The following is a 14,369-nucleotide window of genomic DNA, read 5'->3' as shown; positions in this document are numbered from 1 at the left end:
TGGAAGAGATAGCAGGTCTGGGTTCTGCGCCTGAGCTAGATGTTGAAGCCATTTTCCTTCTCTGGTCTCAGTTTACATGACTGGAAAATGGGGTGGTCAGAATGTATCACAGCTTCCCAAGTCTCTGGCATGCACACCACCTTTCTGATTTTCGCTGTTGCCTGTATGCCATCTATACTATATTTACTCATTTTCTTAATATTCTTCTTTAAATTGGTTCAATTTAAAAACACTTAATTATAAAAGGAAATGTTATATCACTGCCACACATGAAAACCACTATCACATTCAATAAAAGAAAGTAAAATAAACACAATATAAGTAAAATAAAGTTATTACATTCTAGGTAGACAAGGTTGCCTGCTAAGGGTGTGGAGCCCAAGGTCTATGCTCTCTCTCTCTCTTTCTCTCTCTTTCTCTCTCTCTCTCTCTCTCTCTCTCTCTCTTACACATGAAGATTTGACATATTAGAAAAGTGAAAGAGACAAATAAGCACCCAATGGAAACTTTCTTTTTAATGTAAGGATAAGAATAAAAATAAAATTATAAAGGGAATAACCCTCTCACAGTGTGATTGGAGTATTTTAATGCTGAGTTTTTGTGGCATCTGATATCTTCCCAGGTGCCATGTGGTACCTACCTTATGCTTGGAAAACACTCAGTGATGTACTAATAAAAAGGTTCTGGAGAAGGAAAAGAAAGGAGAAGAAGAGGGGAAGAGACGTCCTCCCTGGCTGGTAGTGTTTGCCTATTCACTGGTGCAAATGGTCCGTTTCAAGCTACCCATGTGACATCACTAACTGGGGAGCGGGGGAGGTGTGGAGAACTGACTCTCCACAGCAGTCGGAAGTGAGCGCACAGTCTTCCAGCGCATCACTGGAAACACTGGGCCACAAAAATCTCAAGTCACTTCTGTGCATGCACTTTAGACAGTAACTTTCAGGTAACAAAGATAGGGCCTTTTCTTTTTTATATCTTTCCATATCTACAACTCTAGCTCAATAATGTACATGCAGGACTCATTTACACCATGGTGGCTGATTGAGTAACACATTCTTATCCTCAGTACTTGGTGACATAACCACAGTAATAACCACAATAAAAGCCATACCTAACACGTAGTGAATGCTTATTCCATCCCAGGTATATAACTCTAACAAGACCATATAATATAGGTCATATTATTATTCCCATTGTATAGGTCAGTAAACTGAGGTCAGCAGTTAATTAATATGTTCAAGGTTATACTCTAATAAGGGCAGAACTGAACAAACAAGTACATTGAGATAAATCTGATTCAATCCAAAATATGCTTGGAGAATGGGTTATTGAATTCTGGTTAAGGAAATATTTGGATTAATAGAGAGATAATCTAGAGACCATGTATGACTGAAAAGTTCTTGAAGAATTAAAATAAAATGAAATGCTAAAAATACACTATGCTTAATGGAAGATACCTTTGATGAATCAAAGTTTTGAGTGTCAAATGTGCTGAAATAGAAGTTATGAGAGTTTTGGTTGGTCCTGTTATAGATAATAATTTGGGTTGCTTAGGAGGAATGATTGCAATGCTAAGGACTGAACAGGTGAGAAAACTGTTGGTGAAAGTCACTAGGGCCATTTCAACCTTCTCACAGGTTTAAGTGGAAGGTACGGTTATAATGGCTATTTGTAGGGCACAGCACTTTTTTGGTCCATGTGAACAATATGTCAGGTACCATGCAAGGCCTACTGCTCGCTTTATTTCTATTTGTCCCATCAGCTCTCTGAAGTAGGCACCAGCATTCCCACTTTTCAGATGAAGAAACCGAGACTCACAAATGGTCAATTACTTGCCCACATTTCTCTTAGTCTGCGCTTCATAGTCACATGGCTCCCTCTGACTTTCTGGTGATGAGCTTCTCACTGCCTGGGCTGAGAGGTCAGGTCAAAATCTCTAACTTTTTACTTCAGAACAATTATTTCATATTTGAAGCCACATACGTATTCATGAGGTACTTCTTCCATAGCTGGCATTTCTGTGACCTGGTTGCTTGCACCTCCTAGTCTGAAGAAAATACTGTGTTTGTCTTATGTTCACTTTGAGTGATAAACATCTGTCTACCAAAGAATATTAAGGGAAATGGTTAACTTTGGATCCTTATTTCTTCCTTCTGAAAAGCTTCCCAAGGGTTACTTTGGACAGCAGGTATGTTAATTGTCAACTGTATTTTCAAGGCATGTCATGGAAATGAGGATGATGTCCCACTAGGTGACAAAATTATCTGTCATAGACCCCAAAGTCGATGTCTAATTCTGCAACATTGGGGAGTGGCTGATGGAAGAAGTTGGGAGGATCAGTGCTTTATAGTCTGGCACAGTTCTTTGTTGGTCTATGTGGACAAAATACATTAGACAAAATAAGCTTTGCCTTCCAATGGTGGCTCAAGGCTTCAAAATCAGGGAAGACCATAGACCCAACACCAACTTATAACAGGTAGCCTGTCTCTCTGTGACCTCTCTTAGCTTCTCCAGCTGAATCAATTTTGATAATGGCTTTGTGTAAACCCTTAAATCCCATCACCATGGGCAAGCTCCTTTATGATCAGTCCCCTGACTAGCTCTGTAACCCCATCCCTGTCATTTTTTCCTTTGACCTGACCTTTCCCCAAATAACAATGAACTTCCAGTCCTCAGAATGTACTTCACTTTCTCTTTCTTCTCTAAGTCTTTGTGCCTTGGAAACCTCTTTGTTCTCTTCTTTACCAGGTGGAATTTTTCTTATGTATTAGATCTCAGCTCAAATGTCAGTCAATTTCTTCATGGCTTCCCACATGAGGTTGGGTCCCTTTTGGATATGGTCCCATTGCATCGGCTCCTTCTTTGAATAATTGCCTTGCTTGTAAACTACTTGTTGAGAATAGATCTCCCTCATGGAATATACAATAAGAAACACTGTCCCTCATCCATTGCTAAGCCCCCAGTGCCTAGCACAAAATAGACACTCAATAAACATGTGTTGAATGAATAATTAACATGAAACTAAAGATTATCTGGAAAGCCACAAAGGAAGTAGGAAATTTTGAATGTCTATTCCTTCAGTGTTATTGCAAACTGACTAGCTGGTTGCTAAATTATTCATAATTTTTTTCTGGTCAGATATGAAAAATGATGACTTTCTTTTAAGAATGATATCAATTTGTCTCCTGGAAGAGTCACTAACTGACTTCACTTATGGGTGTCTGGGCTTCTATGGGAATAACATTCTGATGATAATACAGGAGACTCTATGGTGGAGTCTTAGTAGCTGTGTGACTTTGCATACCTTCTTCAACTTCCCTCATCTGTAAAATGGGGATAGTGTGTCTACTGCATCGGGTGAAAGTGAGGATCCGATGAGAAAGTAAATCACTAAGCACAGTTCCTGTCACATAGTATGTGTTCAATAAACATCAGCTATTACGACCACAGCTTTATCTCCACTCTAAAATATAGAGACCAACAGATTGGCATCTCCAGGAATTCAGCATCTGATCACTGGATGATGGTACCCTCTGAGGGTGGCCCAAGCCCTCTCTGTCTGCCCCACCATCACCAGCCCACCGTGCAAACAGCCATCTCTCCCAGGCAGGGAATTCCCCAAACCCAAAGCAAAAGTGGAATGCCACTGAAGGCAACACTAACACACTATTGTGAACACTCACCCACACTGAAATCTGAACTGCTTCCCAACCAAAATGTTCTGTGGACAGAAGCGCATTTCCTTGGTCCAGTTCTGGCTTGGACCTTGTTCTGTGGTGTGACATCGAGACGCCTGCACAGAAGCAGTCCAGGCTGCTGGTGGATCTATGCTAACCCCAGCCCTTTGTGGATTCTAGCAAGAAGAAGCACATCTACTTTGTTTTGTTTCTAAGTGGAAAAAAAATGCTTGAAAAAGGGATAAAGTATGAATGAGGGTAAGTTGAGACTTAGCAGATTGGACATATAATGGGGTTTGGTCCCTGACATCTCTAAAGTGGACGTTCTGGATCCTGTCCCAAGGGGCTTCCATGTTATAGTATGACCACCTCAAATGAATTTTGTGGATGGGGGATCTTGGGTGAACTCTAGGGGGCTTCAGAGGAGTTGATGTAATTGTTCTGTTGGGGGGAGGGCTCCTCCCACATCTTCACTCCTCCTTGGAGGCTGCAGTGTTGGGAAGGAAGGGCAGATGCCAGTTAAGCTGGAGGGCTTCCCCTCTCTGAGCCTCAGTTTGATCCTCTGTGGAAGACTGTTCTAGAATGGCATTGTTCAGGGGATTCACGAGGAAAATCTATTGAAAGCATCTAGCCCTGTGCCAGGCACTTAACAAGCGCTTAAGCTCTCGTAGCTATTTCAGACTCTGGAATTCATCTCATACCACTGGCATCACAGTACACCACAGTACCACAGTACACAGTACAGCAGCCTGGACTACTTCTGTGCAGGCATCTCGATGTCACACCACAGAACAAGACTGCCCAGCCTGGGTCTCCTTGCCCAGGTCATAGAGCTCCCTGGTGAGGGCGGAGCTGGGGTTCCCAGGCCTCCCCACTCAGGGGCTCATTACTGTGCCCACTGACTCTCAGGACTCATTCGTGCAGCCAGCTCCTCGGGCATCACAGCTCCCTGCTTCCACGTTGGCCCACCTCCATTGAGCTCAACCCCAAATCCTGTTTCTCTTACCGCCATAGTATCTAGAAAAGTCCCGCCTGCCTCCCTGCCTCGAAGCCATTTGCAGGCATTCTGTCCAGAAGATGCTCCTCTTCTTTACCCAAGGCCACCCCTTTCCCACTGCTGCCCTATACCTTTCAGCTCAGTGCCCACATCCACCACCATCCTAGCTGAATTGACACCATCCCCGACCTTCCGTCTCTTTCTCCCTCTCTTTCCAGTATGTGGTGTCAGCACTTTCCCTATTCTACAGTTTTCTTTCCTTTCTTACTGTCTGTCTCCTTTCCCGAGTGTAAGCTCCAGAAGGACAGAGAACATGTGTCCCCGGCTCCTGGCACGATGCCTGACGCAGAGGTGCTCAGTCAACATGCCGGGTGGGTGAACAAGTGAATGAATTAACGAATGAGCGAGCGAACCAGCATATTCGCTAAGGCCTGGAGACGCCCTGCAAAGGACGTGAACTCGCTGGGAGAGGGCCCCTGGCACCTGCTCGTCCTCCTTGCTGGCCTCCTAAAAGAACAGCGTGAAGCTACCTACAGACAGGACTCCTGCAGGCAGGCAGCCCACACAAAAGCACATCTTGCAGGCAGGGGAAATGGGCGGATAGTTGCTAATTGCGACTTCCAACTGGGCTGATCTTTCCCAAGTTCCAAAGGCGCCTGCCTCCCTAAATGCCGGGCTGCTGCCGCTGCCGACGGAGCCGGGAGGGAGGAGGGGCGGGCGCCTGGGCGCGGGGCTGGCACCAGAAGCCCCATCTCCTCCCCTCCTCCCCCCAGCTCCTCTCCAAGAGAGGAAGCAATGCAGATGGAGATGAGAAATAAATATTCCTGCCTGCTCTGTGCCACTGCAGTTTCCAAAATGTCTGGCTTGGACCACGAAACCAAGCCCAGGAAAGGAGGCGCTCGGCGGGAGAAAGAGGGGGAAAGGGTGGCATATTTGTCGATACTTGTCAGCTTTCTGGGGGGCAGAGCACATGGCTCATCCTTGGCAGCCCCGCTGGGGTGGGGACGTGGTAAGTGCGCAGTAATACTTGCAGAGCGGATTGAAGTGGGAGCCAGGGAGGGGGTCCTGCCAGGGTGGCACCCTCTGGCTCCGCCTTTGTCCGGGCCCAGGACTCCTGGCTCTCTGGGCCTCGATGGCTCTTCCCACGACACCCGTTGCCCTGCTCCCTGTCCCCTGCACTCCTCCCGGGAATCAGGGCGGCTGGGCTGCAGAAGGCTCCAGGGGCCTCTCAGATTTCGGCAGGAGCTCAGAATCCACGCGCGGAGACGTTCCTGCCGCCTCTAAGCACAGCTCGGTCTCCAACACGGGAATCCACAGGAGATGAGAACACGCGCTGCGAACGATAAGTGGGTGCCTCTGGCCTGGGGGTGGCCACGTGTGTGGGAGAAGAGTCACGGAGGAAGGGCAGGTACAGCCAGCACAGGCAGGGCCGGTTCTGCAGTGGCGGGGCCCCCAGGAGGCAGGCCCTGTGGCTGCAACATGCCTCAGAAAAGGGAGAGGAGAGGGTGACAATTCTGGCTGGGACACTCCTGCAAGTTCAGCGAGGTCTTCTTTGTTTCAAACGCTCCCGTGAGAATCTCCCTGCCAGGCCCAGTGGTATCACTGCCACGGGACCATATTTTATTGGTCCTCGTGCGAAGGCCGTCACTCGGGAGGGGCCTCTGGTGGATGGGATGCTGCCCAGGGAGCGGCAGAGGAGCTTTCGGGGTCAAGGCGGGTGCAGTCAAAACCATCGCTCAAAATAAAGGCTCCGAGAAAGTGATGTCTCCCGTGGGAGTCAGGGGAACATCTTCCAGAAGTGCTGCCTTTCATTCTGCCTCTTTTCACCATTTCCATGACTTCACCGAGGCATGAAAGATTATCTACTCTTTCCCACTCGTGAGCCCTGAATCCTTCCTCATGCATCTTCCCCACTCAGTTGCCCATCTGCCTTCTAGTGCCAGGCAAGTGCCAGCTGAATCCCACTCTCTTCAGGAAGCTGTTCGGTGGGGGGGGGGGGGGGGGAAGCTGGCAGAAACCTGGGTTCCTGTTCCCATGCTGCCCATTGCTGTGTGACCTTAGACAAAGTGCTCCCCCTCTCTGGGCCTTGGTTTCTTTGTTGTCAAAGGAGTGGGTTGGGTAGGTTTTCTTTCGGCTGTGACACATTATGGGTAGTTCTACAGAGTGAAGTCAGATACAATTCCTTTTGTCACCACTCTCTTCCCACCCCGCCTTTGCCAATAAATTCCTGGGACTGGGGTCATCACGCTTTCTGGGATTGAGTTCAATTCTCACACCTTGGAAGGTCAGAGCTGCATATCAAATCAAGATGGGCATGCAGAAGGGTGGATGCTGTCTAGAACTGTTTTAGATGTCTTCTGTCTACATTTCCTTTAACTCCCATGAAATCTAATGTATGGGTTAGGGAAAGGCCAACGAAGGGCATGTTTGGAAAGAACTTGTGTGTATGTATGTCTGTGGTATATAATAAACATATTTGATATCTTTTATTAATAATAGTTGCTATTTTTGAGACCTACTGTGTGCTAGGACTATGCTAAGCTCTTTCACTTATATTATTATCCTCAAAGAAGCTCATTGTGGAAGAAGTTATTTACTCCCTACTTCCACACAATATTGGTATTAACTGCAATTAACACACACACACACACACACACAGCAAAATGATACAATAGCACACCTCCCTAAAACCAAAACCAAAACTAAAACAAACCTCAGAGAGGATGAGGCTCAGGAAGGATGAGACACCTACTCCAGATCACACAGCTGGTTAGTACTGGTAATGGGATTTGAACCCGATTTTGTTGGATTCCAAAGATGATGATGTGCTACCCTCTGTCCCGTGCTGGGCCTTGCCTTGGCATTCAAGGCCCTTTTAGGAAATTCTTCATAAATAAAGTCTCAGATAGTGGGTCCTATACGGCCTTTCCTATGGCATTGTCAGAGGATAACAGCTGGTCCCAGAGCCAGCAAGACCCCTGCCATCAGAGATGGCAAGGAGGCCTGCAGCTGCAGTGCCTGCCTAGCACAGCAAGGGAAGGAGAACAGGCCCCAGCGCAGTCCGCTGACAGCCACCCGCCCCGCTTACCTCCAGAGAATTAGGCTGGCCCCTGCCCACCACCTTACTAACTTCTATGGCCATGCCCAATTCTGGCACAGACTTAGAGCCTCTCGGATTTGTACAGACTCGATCATGGGTGCCAGGGGTGTAAACTCAAGTGTCCCCCAGCCCCGGCAGGCCTATGAATGAGCAGGACAGCCCGGAGGGGGCTCGAGGAAGCTGGTGAAAACGGCTGGACTGAGACCCTGTGACTGAGCCCTGCAGACGGCTGCTGTGCCCACAGACAGGCCTTCATAAAGCTGCCGGCCGTCACTTCATAGAGTCCTGGGATTCAGGCTTCTCTGTGAATTCTTCTGATTTTTAAATGCGGGAAACTAATTCAGTTAAGGAAAGTGTACCCAACACGGCGAGGACCAAATAAAACATATTTCCAAGCTCTCTCTGACCCGTAGGTCTCCATTTGCAACCCCTAAAATTAATTCACAGACGAGGAAATGGTAGCTCAGAAACGGGAAGTGTTTTCACCTAAGAAGCTAAGGTAGGCTCAGTCCGCCAACTCTCCTTGGATACAAATATATAGAGGCATACAAGTGTGCACATAGTGGATATTCACAAATGAAACAGCAGCAGTGTGGCGGCTGCTGTGAAGTGCCCTGCTCCTTCTCCCGGTGTTATCAGCGGACGCTGATGGGTGATGGAAATTAACACACACACACAATCCAAACCAAATGCCACAGCAGCACCCTCCTCCTGTCAGCTTCCTGACATTTGCCAGCTTGTTTTACCCATCTGAAGCATCCACATTTCCTTAGGAAAACGATGTAGACCTCTGTACTTACGGTGAATGACAAGAAAGAAGAAAACAAGGTCCCTTCGTCATATCTGGATAATTTTGCCAACACTCCTTCCAAGATAGTAACGAACTAGAAAAACCGCAAAAGAGAAAAAAGAATTAGTGTTCCAGAGGAGAACTGCTCACGATAAAGAGCAACATTTCCAACCAGCACGGAGCCTCTGCTCACGTTCGCCTTCTATTACGTGATCGCAGCCTGCGGGGAGAGGAGTAGACGCCTCGACACAGAAATATTTGACTTATCCGGCTTTCTCTTCATTATTATGTGATTGCAAATAGAGAGTGCTCCAGAAGTGCAAAGTGACAAAATATTATTGCGTTGCATATAGCATGCGATAATATTAAATGCACTTTTCAAAATCCCAAACTGCGCAAAGCCGTCTTTATGTTACATATTAGCACTACATTTAATCCAATCTATTTTTATTTGTATTTTATCAGTAATTTGGGGGAAACAGAAGTTTAGCACTGGCAAATATAAATGTCTTCCCATTCAACATTACTTAGTTAAAATTCTAGAATTCATGAGGGTGACTGAAATAGCTTTATCTGACTTTTCTGCTTTATTATGACTCTCACTGCATGTGAAACTAGGGGGAAGGGGGTGCCTACGATGGCAGAATTCCTTATTACCGTTTAACTTTCTGTATTTAAAAACCTAACTTTGTCAATGCTGAAAAACAAAACAAACATTTCCTGCATAACCTAGTGCAGCGTTTGGGGACAAATTCTTATTAAGTTAACATATGCCACTTCATCGCTTCATCCTCACTCGGCTCGCAATCATCGGAAAAATCGCTCGGCACTGCGGCTGGGTGAGGCGCAATCCTGTTTCCTGAGAAACAGAAGTGCCCGGCTCAACTTTTTGACGTGTGACATTTTAATGGGAAGGCAGACATGACAAAGCAATGCTCACAACGAAACATTTCACCTGAAATGGAAGATTACCTTTGCCACCAAGAGTGTTATCATTTCTTTAACAGTTTCTTCAATTAGTTCGTCTATTTTTGAATGGTATTGATGCTGAAGAACACAGAAAGACAAATATTAGCATGTTTGGGAGGTGATGGCATGGCATCCGTCGGTAATTTTTAGACAACGCAATTTATACCTAAAGCCTGGCCTGCCCACCCCATCCCTCCCCACAGTCCTGGAAGCAGCTGCAAGATTCTGACTCTGTGTCTTTGATGAGGAGAGATTCGAAGCTCTTAAAAAAAAATTATCAGGCACCTTGCTCCTCACCCAAAGCGTTCAATTGCTTTGATATGTGACGAGACACACAGGGGTTTACAAAAGCTGGCATGGGCGGCTTCACAGCCCAGCAGCGTGTTGATCTGGGTCGGACAAAGCACGATACCACAACAACTTAATACAGGGACGAAAATTATCTTTGGGAAACTGCTGGGAGCTGTGGCTTAGGAAGTACACCCTTCCAAAGGGAATTTGACCAGTACATTGTGCGTGATTTTGCAAAAACTGTTCTAAGACCTTTGGCTCTTTGGGGTGAATGCCTCAGCGCCCCTCATTCCATCTCAGCGTGTTGACTCAGCGCCCGGGCAGGGCCTCTTTCTCAACCCTGGTGGCTGCCACTCATCTTCTCCACGATGGGCAAGCAGACCCAGGCTTAGAGCACTAATGAGACTGCTACTAAGTTTTTCAAATTCTCTAACTGCTGCTGTCGGTTATTACATTTAAATAGTAATGCAAAAACAAACCCCACACAAACAAAATCTGCTGCACACGCCAGGAGGAAAGAAAACGCGATTTCAACAGAAAGCACTGTATGCCAGCTCCTTGACATTTATTAGAGCATCTCAATATCCATTGAGTTATTCCACATTTCCTCAATGGAAAACAACAATGCCAAGCACGGCTCTCCAGAAAGAAAATGCACTTACCCACTCGTTAGCAAACTTTCAGAGGGAGGAGTAATTAGGAATCGAAAGAAAAGGGAACAATGCAAATGAAAATTAGGACAATAGGGCACATGAGACAAGAAAAATTAAACAAACCATCCAGAAAGCTATGAAAACATGCGGAAATCATAAGCCATATTAATGTGGTTTGATATTCTGATAACTGGCGATCAGCAGTATTGAAAGGGAGCAAAGGGATGGGAATGAGGTTAATTCATTTCAAGTCAGAGTGGGATTTTATTTGTAACTGGAAGACCTAGACAAAACCCCAGTGCAAAGTTGGTTAGTTATGTTGCCTAAGAAAATATAGTTCGGTTTCTTCATCTGTAAAAAACAACAACAACAACAAAAAACCTAAAAAAACACACACAACAGATATTACTACTACCTAGGGTCAATGGGACAGGGGAGAAGCCAGTATAAATTATTGATGATTTTGTAATGGGAATGAGGCACACCCTGTGTAAAGATATTTAGCAGGTCAGTTTCATTATTACTATTTATTTATTTATCCTCACTCAAGGATATGTTTTTATTGATTCCAGAGAGAGAGAGAGAGGACAGGAGAGAGAGAGAGATCAGGAGAAAAAAGATTGATTGCTTGCCTCGGATATAAACCCACATGGGATGGCTGGGGATTGAACCTACAACCTAGGTATGTTCCCTGACCTGGCACTGAACCTATAATCTTTTTGGTGCACAGAACGATGCACCAACCAGGTGCCACCCAATCAGGGCTATTAAAAAATCAGGGTCAAGTTTTTTTCCTGGCAGTCCTGCTCTCAGAATCATAGATCTAGTTTGAAGATGTACTGAGGGTCTAGATGTGGAAACATTTTGTCAACTTATAATTGCAATTCCAATATTATTTGTTGAAATTCATAAAGTAGAAAGCAAGGGTAGGGGGGGATGGTCTTATTGCTCAGTCATCTCATTTTACTTGCCTTTTAGTTGACTAGAGAGAGAGAGAAAAAGCAAATGGTGCGTGTTGCACAGTCCTGGTAAATAGAACCCACGTTGGCTCTGCTGCTAACTTCACGAAAGAATTTACTAGGAAGTGGCAGAAACCTGGGGCTAAATGCAAACACTATCTGCAGAGTTCAGTGCTAAAACACAGAAAGATGTCAAAACAAAGGACCCCAGGAATGTTGACAGGGCTCCCAACTCATTTTTAGGTCTTGTGATAAGATCCTGAGTCACACCCTCACCTGCCCTCACGTGACTGCGCCTCCTAGATTCTCTTTGGATCGCTATAAGTGATTCACATTTATGACATTAATGATGAGATTTAACTCAGAAAAGTTAGCTGTAGGTAAAAATAATATAATATGAAATATTAAATGAGAAGCTTCTAAACAACCAAAGAACATCATTGAGAACAGAAACATTCTCTCAGAAAACTTCGCTGAAATGGCAAGCAGAGCCAAGAGCATGTTCTCTATGCATCACTCACGAAAGATCCAGGCACGATCTGTCCTGAGGAGTTAACAGTGTCTTTCCTGAAAGACAAACAAGCTTTCTCTTCCCTCCTCTAAGGAATCCAGACGGAAGTATATGGAGACACGGTGGTTTGTGGGAACCTCTCCTTGCTCTCCCGTTTTCCATGCCAAAGTTGGCCCTGACTCCTCCCAGGTACTCCCACTGTCTCTCCCTTTCGCTATCTATGAATATACGAGTATTGTCACCACTGCTGTCCACATTTCTTTTATTCTGCTTATAAAAAAGTGGGTTTTCTAAAAAATATATATATTTTTATTGATTTCAGAGAGGAAGGGAGAGGGAGAGAGAGATAGAAACATCAATGATGAGACAGAATCATTGATTGGCTGCCTCCTGAATGCCCCACACTGGGGACCAAGCCCACAACCCGGGCATGTGCCCTTGACTGGAATTGAACCCTGGACCCTTCAGTCTGCAGGCCAACGCTCTATCCACTGAGCCCAACCAGCTAGGGCTATAAAAATGTTTTGATATGTTTATTCTGCTTCTTACTTCTAGAGGAAACTTGAGTATGTCATTTCTGTCTGTCTATTTCCTCAATGGGGCTAGAATTATCCCTGTTGTGAATATAGAAATCACTACAAAGTAATGAAACAATGCATGGGCACATGCTTTGGAAACTTAGAAGTGCTACAAGGCAATATTACTGCTGCCGTACCCAATGATTAGCATGGTAGTTACATGTGTGTATTTCTGTAAACTCATCTAAAACCTACATACTTTGTTGTATGTCAATTATAATCTCAATGAAATAAAACCCACTTTGGAGGGATAGTAGAGCAGGGTAACATCTATTTTGCTTATTATGTAGCAAAGGGGTATTTATCTAAGTAACCTTCATTCTTATACAAGTAATTACCAAATACATGGATTTCTTTTATCAGTTTCTTCCAAGACTTATTTGATTGACTTTTCTGGAGCATCAGTGAGTACTCTGCCTTTTCTCTGCTCTTTCTCAGGAGAGTAATTGCTCCATGCAGATGTGACACTCAAGGAAGGAGTATAAATACTACCAGGTATTGTTTAATTGCCATCCCTCCCCACCCCCACTAGATTATCTTATCACAACATTTTTTGCAGTCAGATGAATTATCCAATTTGGGTACAAAGAGCGCTCTTTCTTATTTTTGCATTTTTTCAGTCCCTTCTGCTGGCCTTCTTGGATTGGCTTGATAATAATAATTAATAATAATAATTACAATAATAATAATAAATTATATTCTGGGGCCCTAGATCATGATATAGCAAGGAAACTACTAATCTTCAATGGCATGGAAAGTTTGGGAAGTTTACTTTTGCTTCTAATGAGCTAAGTTGCTGCAAATTCACAATCACACTGGGAAAATCATTCCACTTGACTCCCAGTGCTGCACATTTTGCCTTGTCATGGAACAGATTGTGTGTATGTTGTCTTTCTGTTAAGACCATCTGACCTTGGAAATGAGATGAAAACACTCTAGACCAAGTGAGAAAGTATTTAATATACAATTTCCTCTCTATTGGTGCTTTGCAAATTTTAATGAAAAAATAAATATTTAAGATGGAAAAGGATGGTTAACAAATGTTTCAACAGCTGCCTTTAGATGCTACTTTACCCCAGTGATGAAATTCAAGAAGTGACTTAAAACTGGAGAATCTATTCTAAAACTCCTTGAGGGCATTGGAATCCAGGTGGAAACAGGCATCGGTAACTAGATCTATAATAGGAGTTCAATATCAGATACTCACAAAGTGAAAACTCAAAAAAAATTAAACTTTCATCTATTCTCCCAATTTCAGGATGTTCCCAGTCATCACCTTTGGCCAATGTCGTTCTAACTGTTCAGTTTTACTTTGAAGATAAATGTCCCCATTCTAGAAGATGGGAAGAGTTGACGAGGGACCATTTGCATGAAACTTCTCACTGAAGTTCTACTCAAGGTCACAGCCACAGAGCAAGGTCCCTCAGAGGACTTATTTCCTATCACATATTTTCAACGGGGTCTTTAGTTTGGCCTGACAAACTTCCCGGGTCCCTTGAAATTGTATGTGAAAGTATGGGAAATGGCTCCATAAATTTCCTGGAACAACATGTATAAATCTTAACATTCTGCCAGGTGAAAGAAGGAACAAATGCCACATGTTAGTATATTCCATTTATATGAAATGCTCAAATAGGCAAGTCCTTATTAACAGAAGTAGAGTGCCGGTTACCTGGGGCTGGGGAGGGAGGGTTGGGGAATTATACTAATGGGTCCAGGTTTCTTTTTAGGGTGATAGGAATGTCCTGCAACTGACTGTGGTGATGGTTGCACAATTTTGTGAATATACTAAATGCTACTGAATTGTATACTTTAAGAGCGAATTTTATGGTATGTGAATTATA

General features: G+C 44.4%; 1 protein-coding gene across 10 annotated transcripts in view; it reads right to left on the bottom strand.

Annotated features, from left to right (window-relative positions):
- CADPS (calcium dependent secretion activator) overlaps positions 1-14,369 on the bottom strand; it is a 447,566-nt gene that overhangs the window by 58,915 nt on the left and 374,282 nt on the right. For all 10 annotated transcript variants that reach the window (XM_059663078.1, XM_059663082.1, XM_059663077.1 and 7 more), the window contains 2 exons: positions 9,537-9,611; positions 8,575-8,658 (listed from right to left, as the gene is read on the bottom strand). In XM_059663078.1, coding sequence (XP_059519061.1) covers positions 8,575-8,658; positions 9,537-9,611 — 159 coding nt within the window. The remainder of the gene's footprint in view (positions 1-8,574; positions 8,659-9,536; positions 9,612-14,369) is intronic.

This window comes from Myotis daubentonii, chromosome 14 (genome assembly GCF_963259705.1).
Source record: "Myotis daubentonii chromosome 14, mMyoDau2.1, whole genome shotgun sequence".
NCBI lineage: Eukaryota > Metazoa > Chordata > Mammalia > Chiroptera > Vespertilionidae > Myotis > Myotis daubentonii.
Note: the sequence above shows the minus strand (reverse complement) of the source record. Positions and strands in the feature narration are given on the sequence as shown.